The following is a 21,685-nucleotide window of genomic DNA, read 5'->3' on the forward strand; positions in this document are numbered from 1 at the left end:
CTATGACACACACTGACCACCAAGAGGCAGATGCTCAATGCAGGAGCTGCCCCCTCATGGTCAGTGTGCTCCCACAGGGGGAGCACTTCTCAGCCAGAAGCCAGACTTATGGCTGGCAAGCTCAGTGGCAGTGGCAGGAGCCCCTCACGAGTGCATAAATTTCATGCACCAGGGCCTCTAGTTTAGTAATAATTACCTATGTTGATTAAGGTTTGAACATAGATTCATGAAGTTATAATTAAATATGCTTATATTACTTTGATGATAATTGCTCAAAGCTGATTTATCCATGAACAATTTTGACTTCATATTATTCCTATGTCCTAGAAAATATATGTTGTCCTACTCATTTATAAAATTGATTCTATTTGCTTAAAGATAATTTTACCAATGAGCAATTTTCCTATTTATTACTGTTTTCCTTAAAATGTTTGCTATTTTATTGTTGTGAATATTATCTTTAGTAATTTTTAGTTCTCAAAGAATTTCAATGTTTATTATTAAGTAAATGTATGCGTGCATCATTCCTACATGGAGACAAAGGGAAATCAAGCATAAAAAATGATGTTGGGACTGAAGTCCATGAACTAATTTGGCTGATAACAATAGATTATGCTTCTCAATCTGCAACATTAAAAGCATTTGGGGAGGCTGCACAGATCTTCTATGTCCACCTCACTACAATGCCAGTTTGTTTGCTCTGTAGTGGAAGTAGAGCTATAAGTATCATTTAAAGCCACCTCAAGTGACTGTAATATGTGGCCAAGTTTAAACCTCTGAGCTAACACAATCCTTAAATAGTGGCGAGACCAGATGTTTTAGGTAACTTCTCTATACACAGTTGTTGTTGTTTGTTTTGTTTGTGTCCTTTGTGAAACAGCAAGTATTTATAACCCAGTCTCTAAAGTTCTTTTTATCATTAACAATCTAATCAAGAAGCCATTGCAATCTACTACCATGTTTGATCTTCAGAGTGATTTACTTAATGAACCGATAACTATTTCTGTCATTAGGAGTTGTTAACTCTCCAGAATAGCATATTAGGAACATGATGAAATAAATTATCATGTTTTCTGTTTAAAAGACTAATTGTTAGTTTACTTCTACTTTGTTTTAATGTTATAGTGGTATTATAAGTGCAGCTGCTGCCAGTTGAATACAGTAAGCCATTATTTGAGAACAGACATAACAAATCTAATTTGCTGATTGTTGATAAATTATAATTCCAAAATATCATTGACAGAAGAAATATTCCTTGTTAGAATTAATTGGACTATCATACAGTTTTCAGAATGTGGATTAATTTGCATAAGCTAAGTCAAATAGTACTCAAAGTGTAATCAAAGAACAGAAAAGTATGCTCATCAATATAGGTTTTGAAATAGGAACTTGCAGTATGTAAAACAATTAAAAACATATTTAATAAAATGTGTTAGACTTATTTCATTTCAAGTGTTAAAGCCAAAAAACTAGAATTTCTGTTGATATCTCTACCATTTGCTCTCTGTATACAATTCATAAACAAGAACTTCTAATTATTTTAGCTATGATTATCACACTCTACTGTTTTTACCCTAATCTATTTCTCCACTTTTTTTTTTTATTAATGTGTCAAACTTTCCAATGATTTCATATTTCTTTTAGAATAAAAGTATGAATATTTTAAGCCAACATTTTAATTCTAGCATTAAAATATTCTCTCCCCAAGCCTTATTTTCACTCTTGTTCTCAGAGTTCCAGCCAGGCCTTCAAAGGATTTATCTCTTCTAATTTTGTATTTTTGTTTTCTGGTTGTGGTGTTTTTGTGTTTTGTTTTGTTTTCTACCTGCTTTATTGGAGATATGATTGACATACAGAAAGTTATAGATGCTGAATATATACAACTTGATATGTTTAGAGATAAGTATATACCCATGAAACAATAATCACAATCAATATCAAAAACTTATCCATCACCTCTGAAAAAATTTTCCCACCCCCTTTGTTTATTTTGTTCGTTTTCATTTTTTTTTTTATTTTTTGTGACAAGAAAATTTAACTTAAGATCTATCATTTTAGCCCATTTAAAAATATTACATAGTATAGTATTAATCATAGTCCTATGTTGTACAGATTTCCAAAACTTATATTTCTTGCATAACCAAAACATTATATCTTTTAAACATAGTTTCTGTTTATGTTTGTTTTAAGCATAATTTCTTTAATTCTCCAAATCCTCAACTCTGGTCTCATTCTCCATATCTCTGTGCCAGGGTCATTTTATCATGGAAACCTTATCTGACCTCCCAACTTACTCTCCCAATTGCTCATATTTTCTTTTCTTTTTTCCCTAAAAATAGTTTCTTTAGTTATAAGTAGTCATGGGAAAATATTTTTTTCTGTAGGAGCCTTTACTTCAATTTACAATCATACGTTTATCACTGTATTTGCCCAATAACTCACCAAAACAATAGTGAGATCTATGAGAATAGGAAATAGTTCTAGTTTTTTTCACAATTATACAGGGTGGAGCCAAAGTAGGTTTATAGTTGCGAGTACACAAAACAGAGTTTATTCTTGTATTATTATTTATTAATTATTGTATTATTTTCCATATGAATAACTGCAAACCTACTTTTGCCTCTCCATGTAGTCAACCAGAATTCCAGAAATGTAGTAGGTAATAAGCATATGTCCACTAAGGGAACAGATAAAAAAAAATCAGAATATTAAATTCATTTTTTATTTCTTTTGTGTTTTGAGATATAAAATATTTTGTGTGATTAGAAAATGAATACTTAATGCAGCAAATGTTGAATTGATTCAGACAATTTAAAAATAAACAAATTATTTGATTACCTGTAAATCCCAATTGCCACACATATTTAAATTTAAGAGAATGAGGAACTATAGTTTGGCAAATATCATGGCAGATGGATCCACCGTAGCAAGGGTACAGAAGGATTAAGCGAACATTCTTCAGAAACCAACATGGATTTCTTGCGCATCTTGGGTGCATATATACTAGGAGAAGAAAGTAATGAAAAATGATACATATCTTACTGAAATGTTTCCATATATATTTTGGCTTGTAAAATACACAGCTAATTTCTAAAACTTGCAATTTATAAGTGTTTATAGGACACACCTTTTAACACATGTTTTGTGTGTTTCTCCTGTTCTTTTAACTTCTCTTTCTGTACCATATTTCATCATGTTCCTATTTAAAGTGCCTATGTAATATTTGTTTTGGCTTTGACTCACTCCTCAGTCTACAACTATAGTCTACAAACTTCCATCTGCTGGGCTACAATTTTTTAAATCAAATGTAATTGTGGTAAACATTAACAGACACACTACTTAGAACACACATGACCCAATAGGATTATCACAATGAAATGCCAAGGTACTATTTGAATTTGTTGGCTTTTAAATTTAAATCATTTGAAAACATTTTAATGTAATCAGGGTTTATTCCCTAATAAGATAATCTATCTATGGCAATCTCTAGCATTTTCAAAGACAGAATTCATAACTATTTTTATCCACATTGAAATTAATTAAATATAAGCAATTTAAAGTTACTCTCAAGCCATAATTAATTTTAATACACAGCACTATACTGAGGTCTTAGGATGTAATAAACCAATAAACTTAGTGTAAGCTCTGGAGACAGACTAAGGCTTTATATTCTGTTTAGAGCATATCTTAAAATTATTTCTACTTCTCTGATTTTCCAATGAGCAAATTCTCCACAAATTTGGCTATGGGAAGCACAGCTGAGTAATGGGGCACAAGGAGTCACTAACATCTGACAGTTCCTTTAATCCAATGACCAAAAAATTAAACTTTCTTCTAATTGTTCTAAGTTATATCAACCTCCTCTTTTAATTCACAATACAATTTCTTAATGGATAGACAAAGTATGAATCTTAAATTATATCTGACTACTATATAGCTAACTGGAATCAATACTAAATATTGGAAATAATCAGAAAAAATAATCATTTAATTATATTGAATAACTACCAAGAGAGTACAATTCTATCAAACATTTCTAAGTCTTGAGATCACCAACATTTTTAACCCATAATTTTATACTAAGACTTAGAATTTTGATGCTTCAGATGGCATCAACTAATCTTCTCTGTCATTGAACATGTGTCTTATTGGACTTATGTTCATCATTGACCTAAAAATATAAAGGCATAATATATTTGAATCTATGGCTGCACAAAATAAACTTAACAAAGTAGCATATTACATAGACTCATCTCTGCATCTTAAACCAAATCAAGAAGAAAAACCTGAAAAACCTTAGCTTAAAAGTCATCTCTTAAGTTTTTGTTTTGCTCTGTGTGTTTGTGGGTGTGTTTTCTCAACTAAGAAAATCAGAGAGAGCTGCACTAAAGATATACAACCCTCATTGCTATCTGGCATATTCAGGAGTGAGGAATCCACTGAAAATAAGACTCCACATCTTCTGTAATAACTTTTGGAGATATTGACAAGTAAGGAGTAGATGCCGCTTAATAAAGACATTGCCAAGCAAAATAACGGGGATAATGTGGGTCCCTGCTCTCAGAGGTGCTGTGGTGCTCACACTGTCATTATTAATATCACTGGGAGACAAAATAGGGCTCTGGCTTTTTATGAATAAAAAACAGTCCCTCAAAATCGGTTTCAAGGAAAGTCAGAACCATTTATCTGTTATTAGACCCCTCCATCCTGAATGAGGACACTGAAGGTATCATGACTTTAGGCAAAGTTTGGATTTATAGGTGGATATTTGGGATGGGAAATTAGAGCTCTTATTACCATTCATAAATAACTGTAACACCAATAAATTGCCATTGAATTAACAAAGTGTGTGCTAGGAATAATTTATTTTATGAGAGAATATAGAGAGGTTATGTAATTCAAATGCAGGTCTATTTCTGAATCTGAACTCTCATTCATGACTTGTGTGTTTATGTGGAATTCATACACATATGCACATTCCACAGAAACAATAGCTTTGATGTACAATATAACCTTTAAAGCAGGTTAATAGAACATGAGTCAAGTAAAATAGTGATATGTTAGAATAGAGAGTTTTGAACAAGTAAAATAAAACATCATTTCTAAATAGCTCCAAGTTTTCTAGCAGACAACAAAAAAGAGAACTCATGAAAATATAGCATAATTCTTCTCATGATGAGTTTTATTTTGGTGGACTCATTCTAGTTTATTGAGAGGATCATATTTCCAGACAATATTCCTAAGAGATAAATGGATGTTAAACCATTGATAATCATGTAGTGATATTTATGTAGAAAATCATTTGTTAAATTGACCACAAATCCAATTTTTTTCCCTCTGAATACTGCTAGTTTATTTAAAAAATGATTTTCAATAAATCAATTCTTTCTGGATATGGATTCCAAAAATATTGCTAATGAGTAAAAAGTAGTCATCCAGAATTTAAGTGGACATGGTAACTAATATACTATTCACTGACTATTAAAACACTATTTTCTTATTTCTCATATTCTTAGAAAATTTAATGACTCAGAATCAATTGTATGGCAGGACTGGCATTTTTTTTGTGTGGAGTTCAGTTATTTTACAGTGAAATGAATTTCCAGTAGAATAAATGGTCCTCTCTATCATTAAGATGCCAAAAATTCCACAATGACCTCAGGTGACAGGGTAATATTAATTTTTCTCCATCAATTTTATTTATACCCATAGGGGTGTTAAAAAGTTTATATGAAAACACTCAGTTAGCTATTATTAATCTCCCCAGATTAATACTTAGAATGTTTAATACTACCTCCCATTGAATTCATGGATTAAGGAACAAACATTTGTTCATAAATCTGTGGATGTCTGAAAACAGATTTGAGCATTTATTAAGTTTCAAACTTTATTCATGAAATAGAAAAATAGCTCTTTATGTAAAATGGGTTCACTTGTAGTAGAGTGAATTTAGGGTGACTACCTCAACTGTTTGCCTGGACTTTACACTTTTAGCATTGAAATGCCTGTGTCCTATCAAACTGGTATGCTTGGTTGCCTAAGTAGATTATATATTCATAGTATTATTTCTGAAATGAAGGAGGATAAGAAACATTTTCAGTTAGTATATGATTAGAGAGAAAATAATCAGTTCTTCTAGGCCTCTGTAATGTGTGTTTGTGTGTGTGTGTGTGTTTATCAGGGGGTTAATTACCACAACATAACCTATCTAACACACTTAGCAAAAGTTCCCTCCATCTAAATGTGAGACTAAATTTGGTACTGAGGGTTATTTCTATTTTGAAATATTTATCAACTTTATTACATTGGCTCTAATCTTATAAAATATATAGCTCATAATTCTGTAAGAAAACTAAAATTACATTTATTGCAATAAACTTCAGTTGTTTATAGGGTGCTGAGAAAAGTATACATTGACAATAGCAATTTTAATTTTATCATACTTGATTTCCCATTTATTTATAAGAATTGAAAACAGTAAAAAATTCAGAATTTGTACTATTTCTTTTGGAAGTGAGTAGGGTGCCAGAGGGCGGGGATCTACAGATAATGCATTTAGAAATGAACATCTACCTAAATGTTGACAGTGAACTAATTGGAAAGCATTATGCTAAGTGAAATAAGCCAGTCAGGTAAAGATAAATATCACATGATCTCACTCATTTATGGAATATAATGAACAACATAAACTGATGAACAAAAACAGATCCAGAGACAGAATGTCAAACCTCAGAGGGAAGGTAGGGGAGGGTGGGGGTAAGGGGGAGAGATCAACCAAAGGACTTATATGCAAATGGACACAGACACAAGGAGGGTGAGGGCATGGGTGTGTGTGGGGCGGGGGTAATGGGGGGATGAGAAAACATATGTAATAACTTAATCAATAAAGAAATTAAAAGTAAAAAAAAAAAGACTTTCATTCTTGGCCCTCATGAAAGTAAGCAAGTTGGACTATATTAAAAATATTAAAATTCACCATGACATGCTTCTCTGAGGTGATTCTAGGTGATTTTCTAATTCCTTAAGGTCTTTCGTATATCTACCTTTTATATAAGGAGTTTTAATGAGGAAATTAAGGTACAATATGCTTCTCAGGGTCAATTAGGGTCATTTTAAAGTTGAGATCATCACCTGGATGAGAACACTGGGCTCTTAATATCATTACGAAAAAGATAGAATACCCATTTTAAAACTCTGCCTGAGCCAGGTATAACTTTGTGTAGTAAGAAGAAGAGAGGGACCTAATTTTTAAAAACTAAAATATAATGTGTTTCCTAATTCCTGTATTCATTGTTCAAAAAAAGATGAGTAATTTTAATTATCTTTACATGAAAATTTGACTGGGGGGTAGTGCATATCAAGCTGTTTGGCATAATTATGTAGTTAAACTTTGTACCTCATTGTAAAAAATTCTAGTCATCAGCATGTTGTCAAGCTGAAGTTTTTGTCAGTTGAGACAGAGTGGTCATCCATCTGCCTGTAATTCTAGATCCCTAAACCGTTCTGTGTCCGATCCCAGATTTAGATAGGAAAATGTTATAAAGAACTCGGGAAAGGAGGTAGGAAACATACTTAACATATTTAAGTATATGTTTAAGTATTCTTAAATATGCTGAGATATTTATGAGTCTCTCTCTCTCTCTCTCTCTCTCTCAGTTTGAGGAAGCAATTCCTTCTTATAATAGGTGGACTTCTTATAATACGTGGACACTATTGTCAAACTAAACTTTGAGTGACTCTTACAAACGTGAGATAAGATCATAGTGTGCCTGGAGCACAGAGTTTCCACAAGGTAGGTTTTAAATAAACATGCTTGCAAGAGAACAGTTAGTGATATCACACAAAGACAAGACGCAGGAAAGAAACCTACAATATTAAAACAAAGGATAAAGACATTTTCCATAAAGATACCTGACTAAGGATTTCACTAAAGCTTATTGAGTAAGAATGAAAATTAGCTAACCCCTGGGCCTCTTTAATACCTGTGATTATATCTATAATCAAGATGTTGTCTCTAGTAAATTATATGTGGTTCTCCCTGTGAACTGTGCATTGCCTCATTTTTAATTAATGCTTTTATTGGTCCCTTAGAGTACCAGGTAAAACAATTACTTCATACATTGTTAAAGATAAATCAGAATTATGTTGACCACAATTTATAAAATTAGATGCCTCTGTTGGAAAGAACAGCATTTCTCACAAGACCTAGTTCAATGCCTGTTATACAAACCAAGTAGCTGATAAGACCCCATTTCATTCTTGATTGTATCATGGGTGGATGATAAATTAGTAAGTCATGAACACATTTAGGATATTGTATCCACATGGGGCTAATCCTGCCTGCATACATGGATTAGCCCCATGGATTAGCCCCATGTATTTGTCACCTAAAATAGGTGACAAATGGGCCCCCAAACATGCCCACCCTTTTAAAGTAAATGGGGGATTTTAACCAATGAATGATGAACCAACCAATCCTTTTGCTGCTTTTCTTTATTCTGACCTGCACCAATTCACCTGTGTCAATTAGTACAGATGGTCCTAAAACTCAAACTAGAAATGGCCACTAAACATAAGTCCAAAGTGACTTCCTTTTATGTTTCATGAATGTCTTTTAAAGAGGACCAAACACCATTCTTCTCGTCAAATTTATGTTCAGTCAGAGAGCTCCTCTAATCATTTTGAGCCAGAAAACTTATTTTTTGTGTTAAAAATAAATTTTCCTGAAGTCTCTGTGTATTTGTTTTCTGCTGCTGCTGTAATAAATTACCATAGCCTTAGTAGTTTAAAACATTCATTCTTTTACATATTTCTTGTGTTCAGAAGCCTGAAATCACTCCTACTGGGATAAATAAAGATTTCAGGAGGTCTGGTTGCTTCCGCAGGCTCTCAGGAGGGAATCTGTTTCCTTGCTGTTTTCAGCTGCTACATACATACCCTGTAGCTTGTGTGCTCTTCCTACATCTTGAAAGAATACAACTCCAATCTCTGCTTTGGAAACCACATCACGTTCTCTGTCTCTGACTCCTTCTGTGGCCCTCTTATAAGGCTTATAAGGATGTCTGTAATTTCTTCAGGCCCATCTGGATAAGTCAGGATAAACTCATCCTAGCAAGATCCTTTTCTTAACTACATTTTCAAAGTCTCTTTTTCCACATGAATTAAGATTAATAGGTTCTGGAGATGAAGATATGGGCATATTTGGGGGGGGGGGCATTATTCAGTTACCCATACACTACATTCCCAGATACTGTTCATCAAAGTTTGCCTTCAGTTTCACCTTTACCTTTGATATCCCTTCTTAGGTGTATAGCCTTAGTATTAATACAGATATTATGGCTCTAACTCCTATTTATGAGCTGCTTGGGAGAAAAATTGTCATCTTAAAGATCCAAAGTATAGTATAAATGACATTCACATAAATAACGATGTTTTTATACTTTCATCCATGATTTTGCCTTAATTATAAGAAGCAAATTTTTAAATTGTAAAAAATTCTTATGGCAGCCAGGCCAGTGTGGTTCAGTAGTTGAGCACTGACCTATGAACCAGGAGGTCATGGTTCAATTGCCTGTCAGGGCACATGCCCCGGTTGCGGAGCATGCAGAAGTCAGCCAATCAATACTTCTCTCATCATGGATCTCTCTATCTCTCTCTCCTTCTCCTTCCTCTCTGAAATCAATAAAAAATATATTTTAAAAATCTTAAGGCATATTTTTATTAATTATTTTTTAATTTAATTATTAATAAAGACATTTTTCACCTTTAGTTTCCCTAAGGCACTTAAAATGTTCATATTTGTTTCCTTTAAAATATGAACATTTCAATTATTTACGGGGACTACATATATTTATATGAATTAAGCTGTCACTTCTTATACATAAGCTGTTTAATTTACTTTATTGATATAAATTTTTGCTGAAAATGAGCAAAAGAGGTAATAGAACATAATGAAAATTTTCTCCATTCTTGCTCTTTGTACATGAAAAATGGTATCAAGTCAAATCAAATTTAGAAAGTGTGAGTTTTTAAAATATATTCATCACTTAAAATCCTTGTTAAATTTCTTTCCATTAAGTAGCTAGTACTAATTATTACAATCAAGCACTAGAAGTCATGGAATTACAAAGTACTACTTATTGTGTACTTGTTAAATTATATACCTTGCATGTAGAAGTGACATTGGCATAAGCATGGATCCGTGAGTATTTCTATTTTTATCTTAGAACTACTAATTTACTATTAAGAGTAAATTTTCTATATAGAAAGATCTTGACAGATAATAGAAGCTGTGTGGTAACTTTAATTTCTATTAATCCTCTAAATTGAGAATATCTGTTGCTTCACTATTGCTTGCTGCTTGTGAAAGCAAAGTAAAGATGACACAGATAATACTATGTGATTTTGACCATAAAATAACTTTCTACCACTTTTTGTGACTAATTGTAGGGCAACAAAACCATTTGAGAATTGCTCAAATATAAAATCCAGGCATGATTTTTTCATTGTGTTTTTTGAAAATGTACTTCTAAGTCAATGCATGCTTTTGTTTGTTGATTCAAGTAACAGTGATTTAAATGATTAAAATAAATTGAAGAGCCCTGCTGGTGTGGTTCAATGGTTGAGCATTGAACTATGAACCAGGAGGTCATGGTTCAATTCCTGGTCAAGGCACATGCTGGGGTTTTTAGGCTTGGTCCCCAGTAGGGGACATGCAGGAGGCAGCCGACCAATGATTCTCTCTCATCACTGATATTTCTATCTCTCTCCCTCTCCCTTCCCCTCTGAAATCAATAAAATATATATTTAAAAGATAGGCTGAAGAACTAAAATAAAGAAGTAATATAATGCACATGGAAAAGACTTAAAAGCTAGTGTGCAGTTGCTATTCTCTTTCAAACACTGTATTAGGCAGAAGTTCACTTCCTTATCAAGAACCTGAATAAGATCAGTATAAATAATTCATCTATTGAAGTAGAGTCAGAGAACCATTAAGCAAAATGTCTATGAAGGACAGAGAGGAGCAGAGGAAAACTATCTCTGAGTATAAGACACGGACCAGGAGATTATTGAATTTGATCCTGAATTCAGCATTACTGAAGCTACTTCACAAAGTTCAATGACTCTTTAATCTACCTATTTTATGTTTAATAAATCTGGACTCTTGCTCCTGCCTCCTCCTCTCTTAAAAACAAGTAGAGAGAGCTCTCTCTCTCACTATCACACTAGTTCATGCTACTTAATACAACTCTTCCAAATTTTTTATCTAAATATCCAATCCTATATAATAAAAGCCTAATATGCTAAGTGTCTGGTCGGCCATTCAACCAATCATAGCGTAATATGCTAATGATTTGCTAAGACCGCTCAACCACTCGCTATGACATGCACTGACCAACAGGGGGCAGACGCTCAATGGAGGAGCTGCCCCCTGGTGGTCAGTGCACTCCCACAGCCGGAGCGCCACACAGCTGACCAGGATGAGTGGGAGTGGCTCCTCCCTGGATCCCTGTAGGCCACACCAAGGGACCCCACAGGTGCACGAATCCGTGCACTGAGCCTCTAGTAATATAAATAAGGAGGAAACATACAAATAAATTAAATCTAAGTGAGTATTTCAGAGGGAAGTATTGAGAAGCAGAGCTTGTGAGAAGCAGCATATATCCCTCTTTCTGAATTGGATGTATACAGTCTCTTCCCAGCAAAGGAAGGAAAATAATCAAAAAGCAATTTGACTTAACCAAATACGTTGCACCTAATTCTCTGATTACAGGGCTCACATAAAGCAGACAAAGGCTTCTCAACCTGGGATCTATCTTACGTTATGGACTTCTACTAATTTGAAGCAGAAAAATTCTCTTTTTTAAATTTGGGTTCTTTAAGCTTTCACAAAGTCTATTTTTCTTTCTGTGAAAAAGGTTTACTATTCTCTAACTTCCAGAGCCTATACTTCCTCTAAGGCAGGTTTTCTCGACCACACCAAGTAGATATTTTGGAACTGACATCTCTTCATGGCAGAGGCTGTCATGTGCATTGTGGGATGCTTAGCAGCACACCAGGCTTCTACCCATCAGGTGCCAGTAGCAGAACCAACTCTGATTTGTGACAACCAAAAATGTCTCAAGACATTGCTAAGTATCCCCTGAGGACACAGTCACACTTTGTTGTGCTAGGGATCTTCTTACACCTGACTTCAACTATTCTTTTCCAGAGATGCCCTACTCTCTCAGCACAAACTATGACACTACCCATCCAGTACTTAAACCTGAAGAAAGTATTTCAGAGGAATGAGAAAGAATGGATATATTGGTGTGTTTATCTGGTTGAGGGTCCAATCAGAAAGTATGTTGACAGCTTTGAATGTAGTTCTTGGGCCAAACAATAAGAAATAGTTTCAGTTTTTCTCTTCAATTTAAATTTTAGTAGTAGATCATAGTGTAAATTTTGGATTTTTATTTTGTGTATGTGTATAAACTTTTTCTGTGTTCATAAAAATACTTAGATATCCCAACCTCCTTTTTTGATTTAACTTTTATAGTTTTTATATAAACAACATTATTGAGGGGTATTTTGTGCATAACTATTCTTTGTACTTTTCACCAAATACTCCTCTCCCCAGATTCCATGTCAAGCTAGCTCCGACTATTTCATTACTAAGAGAGAGGTTGCCCAGTGGTCAGTTTATGGAGTCTGTGCTTGTCCTACATAGAAGTATCCTTCAAATAGGTTCCCATCACGTACACGTGGCATAACCTGCCATTGCTAGAATGTTGTTGCCTTCTCTGGAAGGTTACTCCAGTACAAAGAAACAAAGACATCTACCTTCATAGAGCTTAACTTTTGTCTCATAGGCAATAAAAATACACGAAGAAGCATATTGTTATCTGGTAAACAGGATGACAATAGTTGTTAAGAAGAAATATAGAGCAGGGTGACACATACGGGCTAGAAGGGAGTTTTTAATATTTTAGATCGGGTGTCTAGAGAAGGAAACATTGAGAAGGTAAAAATTTGAGAAAATACCTAAACAGAACGAATAAAGCCACAAATGAGAAATTGATGTCAAAATATTCAAGACAAAGGCCCTCAGGCAGGGCCATGCTTGGATTCCTCTAGGAATTGAAAGAGGCCACTGTTGCTATTTTAGTGTGAGCTAGAAGGAATATGAGTACAGAGAGTCTTTTGGAAAATGCTTACCTATTCTAGTCCCTGGAACCTCTAATAATGTGATTTGTGTGTGTATGTGTTGTGTGTGTGTGTGTATGTGTGTGTGTGTGTGTGTGTGTGTGTAAGAGAGAAAGAGAGAGAGAGATTCTGTTTAAATTTCTGTTGTTGCAACTAAAATTCTAAAACTCTAAATCCTACCCCAAATGCAAATTTCACTCATATGGAATACTAATTTGAGCTTACTTCTTTCAGCGTGAGTTTGCATAAGTCACACTTGTTGAAAATAATTGTAAAAAGAAAATTAACTAGAGGATGGAAATAGAAGAAAGAAATAAAACAGATGGTAAAGTTAAACTAGAATGAGTTTTAAAGTTGTTGTTTTTTCAGTTGACTCCCCTATGAAGACTTAAAAAGAAGAGCTAAAACATAAATTACATTCTTATGTCTGCATCTCTGAACCAGTTGCACAAGAAGAGAACCAAAATAGTTGTGTATAAAGCTCTCATGGCATTTTCTTTGATGCTATAAAAAAAGCAGCCAATAATTCTAAGTCATAACATCAAGAACTTATAAAATATATGGATAGATGTAAATCAGAAATTGTGGCTCTAACTATGTGTATTATCTATGAAAATTAATATTAGTAAATCATTAAAACTCTAAGGAAAAGAAATCCTTCATCACTCTTAATAGTTCTTAAATGCAGTGTCTGTTTGTTTACTTTATGTGTATAATATGAATTATATTCTTTGGCTGTCATTTATTCACTTTTATAAACATAAAAATGATAGTAAGAACATATTCTGTTTTTTGCCATGAGCTCTTAATTTGTTCAATGATTTATTCTCATACGGTGGTTATTAGAAATGTGACTCTCATTTGGAAAGTGACAATTGTTTTATCATGGGCACCATTTACATTATTAATGTTGAAAATGCAATTGACATTGTGAAAGTGTTGATTAGAAATTCCTCATCACAATCTCAATGAGAAAGTTCAGCATCCTTATGGCACTTTCATTATAAATAAAATGAATTGAAATAGAGAAATTTAACTCATAAGGGAAAGCATGGCATAGAATCAATAAGGTGCTAACCTTCAGGGTTTTTCTTTTAACCCCTAATGTTGCCTGTTACATTTCATATAAACTCTTAATCTTAAAGTCATTGTGGAGTATGCTTTATTTTTCATATTACTTCAATTAAATGTATATTCAAAAATACTTTTATCATTATACCGCAATTTTAGTCTAATCTCATTTACAGGAGCCAACAACTGTCAAATTGTTGATTTATTTCATTTTATCCAGGTCCCAATGGCCATCAAAACTCTGATTAACCCTGGGGTTGAGTTAGCTCCAGCTTTAATTCAGAGACTCTCTGTGATTCCCAAAGCCATTCTTCCCCATGATTCTCTCTGGTTCCCTGCTTCTCTGTTGCTGTGTATACCTGCATATATTAATTTGTCCCCAGACCACATAGGTCACAGAATTCATAGACTTCACTGTTTCCATAAAGTCATTTCAAATATACAAGGGACATTTTATGTTAATTAAAATTATAAAGTCCTGAATGATTATGGGGATGGATGTCAGTTTGTGTTATATGTATTTTGAAGCTGTGCTACTAAATGTATAATTTCATTTGATAAATTGACCCAATTATGTTGATAAAACAAAGTTCTTCTTTGCTATTTCCTTATATTGAAGCCCACATTATTAATAAAGCTACACCAGTATTTATTTTACTTAATTGTTATGCGATATATATCTTTCCTGTTACTTTACTTTCAAATATATTTGTATTTGTTTAAATAAAATGAGACTCTCTTAAACAGCATTTGATTGAGTATTGCTTTATGTGCCATTAATAATATCTGCCTTTTTGTTGTTGTTAATCCTCATCCGAGGATATTTTTTCCATTGAATTTTAGAGAGAGTGGAAAGGAGGGGTAAAGGCAGAGAGAGAGAGAAACATTGATGTGAGAGAGTCACATTGATTGGTTACCCCCACCCCACTGGAGTGGGGATGAACCTGTAACTATAAGGTATGTATCCTGTGTCCATGACCAGAATCAAACCTGCGACCCTTCAGTCATGGGCTGATGCTCCAACCACTGAGCAAACTGGGTAGGGCAGACAATATTTTTTGAAAAATTATTGCAATGTTAAAACATTTAATAATGTACAGTATCATCACCTAAATTTTAACCCAATGAGAAAGCTAATAGCATTCCTATCCTGCTAATATTTTATCTAATGGGAGTCAGTAAAGTTAAAGTAGGATCACAAAAAAGAAAAGTCTGCAAGGTGAAGAAAAGTCAAATTTCTTTAAAAAAAAGAAATACAAACTGGATACAGTCAATAACATATAGATAATTGTTGAGGCACTAAAATAGATGAGATCTCACAGGGAAAAGTGCTGTTAGAAGAAGAAAAACTTAAAAATAATGTCAGAGATAAAAACTCAGAGATCATCCTGAAACAAAACAGGAACCAAAAACCAAAACATACACAGATAATATAAAATAATTTCAAACCAAAGTAAAAAAGACATTTCAATGAGATAATTTCATATTAGGGAAACAATAGATGAATTTTAAAGAAAAATAAATGGTGGTATATACTTTATATTGAAAATAGATATGCATCAGTACTTGAAAGGATGTGTTCTCAAGTCACACAGAAGAGGTTTAGACCTAGCTTCATCTAACACTATTGATATGTGTAAACTACAGGAAATATTTCAAAAGCTCAGTAGAAATTTTATTTTTTTATATAAAATGGAATGGGATTTATGTGTAGATCAAATAAGGTCATAATCATAAATGAGAAGCTATAATGCCAAAGGTATTATAGCTGCTAAATAAATGTTATATTCTTATCCTATATATTCTTAAATAGTAACAATCTTGCATTTAGTATACATGTACAAAAAGTACACATATAAATTTGTCCATGATCCATTCCATAAGTTGATTTTAATTATCTTTAAAAATATTTATTTAAATATTTTATACTATGGAAAAGAGAAAATAATAAAATAAACAACATAATCCTACCATCCTCATTTGCAAAAAATCCATTTCTTTTAAAAAAACAAAGCATTACAGATACATAGTAAGTCCTCTCTGTACCCTCCCTGATTTTACTCTCCCACCTGTCTCCTTGGAGGCAGTTCTGATGAATTCAGTGTGTATGAATAATTCTCATGTATGTGTTCACTTCTCTATAGACTTCTGCAACCGCAAAAATAGGAATTTTAAAACTTAAACTATATATTATCACACTGTACATATATAATTTTAATAATATTTTAAAAGTCAACCTTATGTTTTGGTATTTATAAGTATTAATTCATGTAGCTATTGCTCATGTATTTTAACCACTTTTTATAATTCTGTGGTATGATATTGCCATGATAAGTTTATCCATTCTCCCACTGTAAGCTTTAGTTTGTTTCAGATTTGGCATGAAAATTCCTCTATATGTCTCATTCAGTACAAACCTGATAATTTATCCAATAGACATACCTGAAAATAGAATTGCTGAATTATAGGATATGCCTTCCTCTGTGTAGCACACACACTAGATTTGTAAAATTATTTCAAGCACTATCCTGCAGAAAAACCAAAAACTTATTTTTTATATATCCTGATTAACAATTACCAGATTACTTTTATTTCCCATCTGGTTTAAGAGCTTAAGACATTAGTAACTGTGGTCTTATATAGAGAGAGATATATCACCAGTACTCAACTAGTTATACTCTTATTTCATAAGAAAGTCACTGTCTAGAACACATCAATGGCCTCCCAAGATAATTCTAAGTTAAAAATCTCTGCCCTAGCTGGTGTGGCTCAGTGGATAGAGTGTTGGCCTGTGGATTGAAGAATTGCAGGTTCTATTCCGGTCAAGGGCATATGCCTGGGTTGCAGGCTTGATCCCCAGTAAGGAGCATGCAGGAGGCAGCCAATCAATTATTCTTTCTCATCACTGATGTTTCTATCTCTCTCTCTCTCCCTCTCCCTTCCTCTCTGAAATCAATAAAAATACATTTTTAAAAAATCTCTATTACTAAACTATATATAATATATTTAAATACCCATATAAGGATGCATTTATCTGTCTTATATTGATAAAAGCATTTGAAATACAAAGTGCCTGAAGCTATTGTGTTTTGATGTGCTAAATTACTTTGCCATGTATTAAATTACTTACTCTGAATCTTCCAATTATATTGAAACACCATCCTTCATTCAGACAGTCGATGCTGAGCAGTCTACAGTGGTCAATTACTTTCTCACAGCTTTTTCCAGTAAATCTTGGCATACAACTGTAAATATATCAGTGTAAATAAGAAAAGCTGCCAATTAAATATTTTCCCTAAAGTGTATTAACAGTTTGACAAAAATAATAATGCTTTGTTTAAATTGCATTCAACATATATTATTACATGATATTTTCATTCATTAATTTTGTCTGAGCACACTTTCGTCCTTTGCAAAGGAGAAAGGATTTACATGTTTAAAAGGATTAAAGTACATTTTTATTGATGGTCTTCATATTGCCTTTGAGAATTTAGGAGCAAATCAATTTTGGTCTAACTAGATATTAACAATAAAATATAGGTTATAGAAAACTGTTGGAATAAAAGAGACCATTATTGAAATGTGAAGAAAAAGATGACATATGAGATTTTTAATCTTTGGTAGAGCTATTAGATACTGATGATGTACTATCAGAAGTTGATGATACACATGAATTTTAGACATAGTGTAATGAGTATCATTGGAAAATAATAGCATGGTCATATTTGGGCTAATTTTTAAATAAAGCACTCTTGGAGTATATGTGCATGACAATAAGGTTTTTTTGTGTGTTTTTTTTTAATTGTAATGTAAGTGCCTAATGTTAAGTTTTTGATTTCTGAGGCACCCATTTCAAAGGTCCATTTTGATCAAATACACAAATTGGCTGCCTATATGACACCTACTAGCTACACAAATAAGTAAGTAGCCAGGCCTACCCTATCCATGAAGTCTCTCTTTTAGAAAGCCCTGGGTAACCTAGATAACAGGCCACTTCGGTGACTCTGCTTTCCTCTCCCCGCTCCCTAATTCTGCTCTTATGTTTTAAAATCACTGATACAAAATAAACTTTTGAAACCTTAAGCACTCCACCCTCAACCATAATAATGGCAGAATCCCAGCTCTGTGCTCTTTCTCTCTACCTGCTACCTTGCCGCCTGGCCCTTGAAGGTGCTATTTATCCTCCAGGACCTTTGAGTAATAAGCTTTGCATTTTCAGGTTCCAATATGGTTGTTGCTGTGCACCTCACAATTATAGTAAGAACCTGAAAAAACCTGTCCAGCCACAACACTGGCTCCAGTTGGAGAAATGTTTCTGAAGCTCACCACAAGCAGCCGGGACCCAGATGCCTGCCCCAGGCATTCCTACACAAGGAACAAATCTGGACTCCAGCTCATTAGCTGCAATCAACAAGGTGTTAAAAACACATACTGGTGTGTTCTGGCTTCCTTTGCCCCCACTCTCATTAATTTCTGAGAAAATATTCCTGTACTTTAAATCACATTTAGTAAACCAAATGGGTACTAAAATAAATGACAGTGTGTTTCTCTAAAGTAAACATTAGAGAATTAAGACCAAAAATTACACTTTTTAAAACTATGTTGTTAAAAGCTGACTTAATAATGAAATGAATTGTACCATATATTCATTATTTTAAATTTCTTATAAGAACAAAGGATAATTCATAAAATAAGAAACCAACGGCCTTGTTAACACAGTCCAACTGAAACAGCCGCAGTAAAACATTTTTATAAATTACCTTTCCTATAGTTTAAGGCACACTTTTGAAATTTCATCTTATATAATTGAATCATTTCTTCATTTATATCAATAAATATCCATCCGTTTTTTTCAGGATCTACAATGTGCTGCCACTAAACTAATTGCTTTTACACAATTTCATTATTTTTTCACTCAATGCTTATGAACCCTATGTGAGATATATTATCACCACTATATTATAAATGAAGAAACATACTCTGAGAATTTGTTAGTATTGCTTTGGTCATATCACTAGTTTTAGAGCTGTTATTAAGTACAGTCTAATTTTAGTTTATTGTACTCTGCTACTCCATTGATGCCACCTGTTAAGATATGTTTACCTAACTTCTCTCATTCTGAGGACCTAACCAGTGATCCAGAAATGATTCCAAACACCGCTTTGTCAGGAAAAGTGTCATTTCTACCCTTTCCTACTTGGGGTAAGGCTGGCAGAAAAAGGAAGCTCTAGAATATCAAACTTTGGTGAGTTCCTTATGAGTGGGAATGAATTAAACTGGCCAAGACTAGCTAAGGACATCTGTGGAACTTGGATTTATGTTATTCTGGAGTATGGTTTAGAAAGAGAAGGGAGAGTCAGGGCTATGAATGAAATGAAGATCTCTCAGCCATTAATGAGATCAGATCTATAGGTTGCTGGATGAGATTAGGCAGCAGCAACTTAGAGAAAGATGTTTCTAAACATAGGGTTTATTGATCATGAAAAATTGGGCCAATGTGTTAGCACTTTCACTACATACTAAGAAGGAAGCCCCAGCCCTAACCAGTTTGACTCAATGGATAGAGCATCGCCTGCGGACTCAAGGGTCCCAGGTTTGATTCTGGTCAAGGGCATGTACCTTGGTTGCGGGCACATCCCCAGTAGGGAGTGTGCAGGAGGCAGCTGATTGATGTTTCTCTCTCATCGATGTTTCTAACTCTCTATCCCTCTCCCTTCCTCTCTGTAAAAAATCAATAAAATATATTTAAAAAAAGAAGGAAGCCCCAAAACACCATCTGTGCCCCTTGGCACAGGGAGGTGTAACCCAAAGGCAGAGGAAAACATAATTAGAAAATGCCCCAGCTCCAGCATGCTCAGTATATACTGGGTACAACATGTGCATTATCTGGATTCCATTTAGAATTGATCCTGAAGTGTGATGAAAGAAGTTTAAAAAATGAAATTTGAACTAGCATGCCTAGATTTATTCATAAGTAATTTAGCATTAAAATGGGTGTAAATTTTTACAAGACTGTATTTTGGAGATGAATGAAGGGGCTATGATAGCAATACGGGAGAAATGAGATGTATCCTATAGCAGTGTGGAGAAGAAAAAATAGAAGAGACATTAAGGAGACAGAATGAATAAGACTTAATGAAAATCTTGTTGACATTTATTAACAGAAAGGAAACTAAAGTGTCAAGTAGTATTTGGTAACTTTCTTCATATAATTAATATATTCTCATTTAATAATTTTGCAGTGTTTCTTTTCCCCTAGTTTAAGTTATTTATTGCACTTTTCTTCTTCATAATTAAGAAAGGATACCAAATATTTTCATTCCATTAATGGCAACCTTCTCTTTCCCTGATACATAATCAATCACATTCTTTACTATTTTTTTGCAAACAAATTTTTAATTATTTCACCAATGTGTATACATAATTTTGATATCTATGTTATTCCCTCCCCACTACAAGGTATTGCTTAAATAACTTATTTTACTTCTAGATCCTAAATACAGTCTCCTCCACTGGATATCCAATTTCTTTCAGGGGCTTTTTTTAACATCCAGATATTATATCATTATCAATTTAGATTTACCTTTGTGAGTACATGTTGCATGTATGTACATGCATGTGTGAACATGCACATACATTTTCCCTATTCTAGTCCATTTTATATTTAGTAAGAATACTTATTTTCTTCATATACATGACCTGAATGATAGTTTTTCTGAATCTTAGCATACACATAAATATTTCTCTCAACAACCAATATACAGCAGTCAGGTAAAATATTTGGGGAAGGCAGTATTTTCTCTCCGTAGCTCATAGATGTTTTCTACTGTTTCTGCGGCTATAAATGCTATTTCACTGTCTTGCAGCTACCTGTATTACAAATAAACAATGTGGTGTCACTCTGATTATTTTTTCTTTGTAAGTAAATTGTCTTTTCTGCCTTGCAGCTTGATAGGTATTTCTCTATCCATCAATCTAGCTTGGCTAGAGAACCTTTTTAATATGCAGACTCAGTACTTTCTCCAACTCAGAGAAATATTCTACAACTTGATTAATGATTGTTTTGCCTCCATATATTCTTGTTACTCCTAGAGATGCTATCATTCACATGTTACATTCCCTTGATCTATATTCCAAGATACGCAACTTTCTTCATCATGATTCATTAACTAATTCATCCATTAAGTCCTCAACAAATAATTCTTGAGCTCCTACTATATAGTTATTTTTCTAGACATGGTGCATATTTTGGTGAACAAATTCCTTTCCCTCATGAGGTTCATCTTTTAGTGGGAGAGGTCAAGTTAAAGTGGATAAGTAGTGGCTATTTTTCCCAAGTTTGGCAGGGACAGCTTCATGGGCAAATTACTATTTCATAAGACCACAAGAGTTTACTGGGAGAATCATGTATGTACATGAAGATAAAAGC

At 33.5% G+C, this 21,685-nt stretch overlaps 1 protein-coding gene across 1 annotated transcript in view; it reads right to left on the reverse strand.

The window, feature by feature from the left end:
- Positions 1-21,685, reverse strand: part of EYS (eyes shut homolog (Drosophila)) — a 1,189,235-nt gene that overhangs the window by 1,096,743 nt on the left and 70,807 nt on the right. The window contains 2 exon segments of the mRNA XM_006096829.1: positions 2,839-3,003; positions 17,383-17,501. Coding sequence (XP_006096891.1) covers positions 2,839-3,003; positions 17,383-17,501 — 284 coding nt within the window.

This window comes from Myotis lucifugus, unplaced genomic scaffold (assembly GCF_000147115.1).
Source record: "Myotis lucifugus unplaced genomic scaffold, Myoluc2.0 scaffold_187, whole genome shotgun sequence".
NCBI lineage: Eukaryota > Metazoa > Chordata > Mammalia > Chiroptera > Vespertilionidae > Myotis > Myotis lucifugus.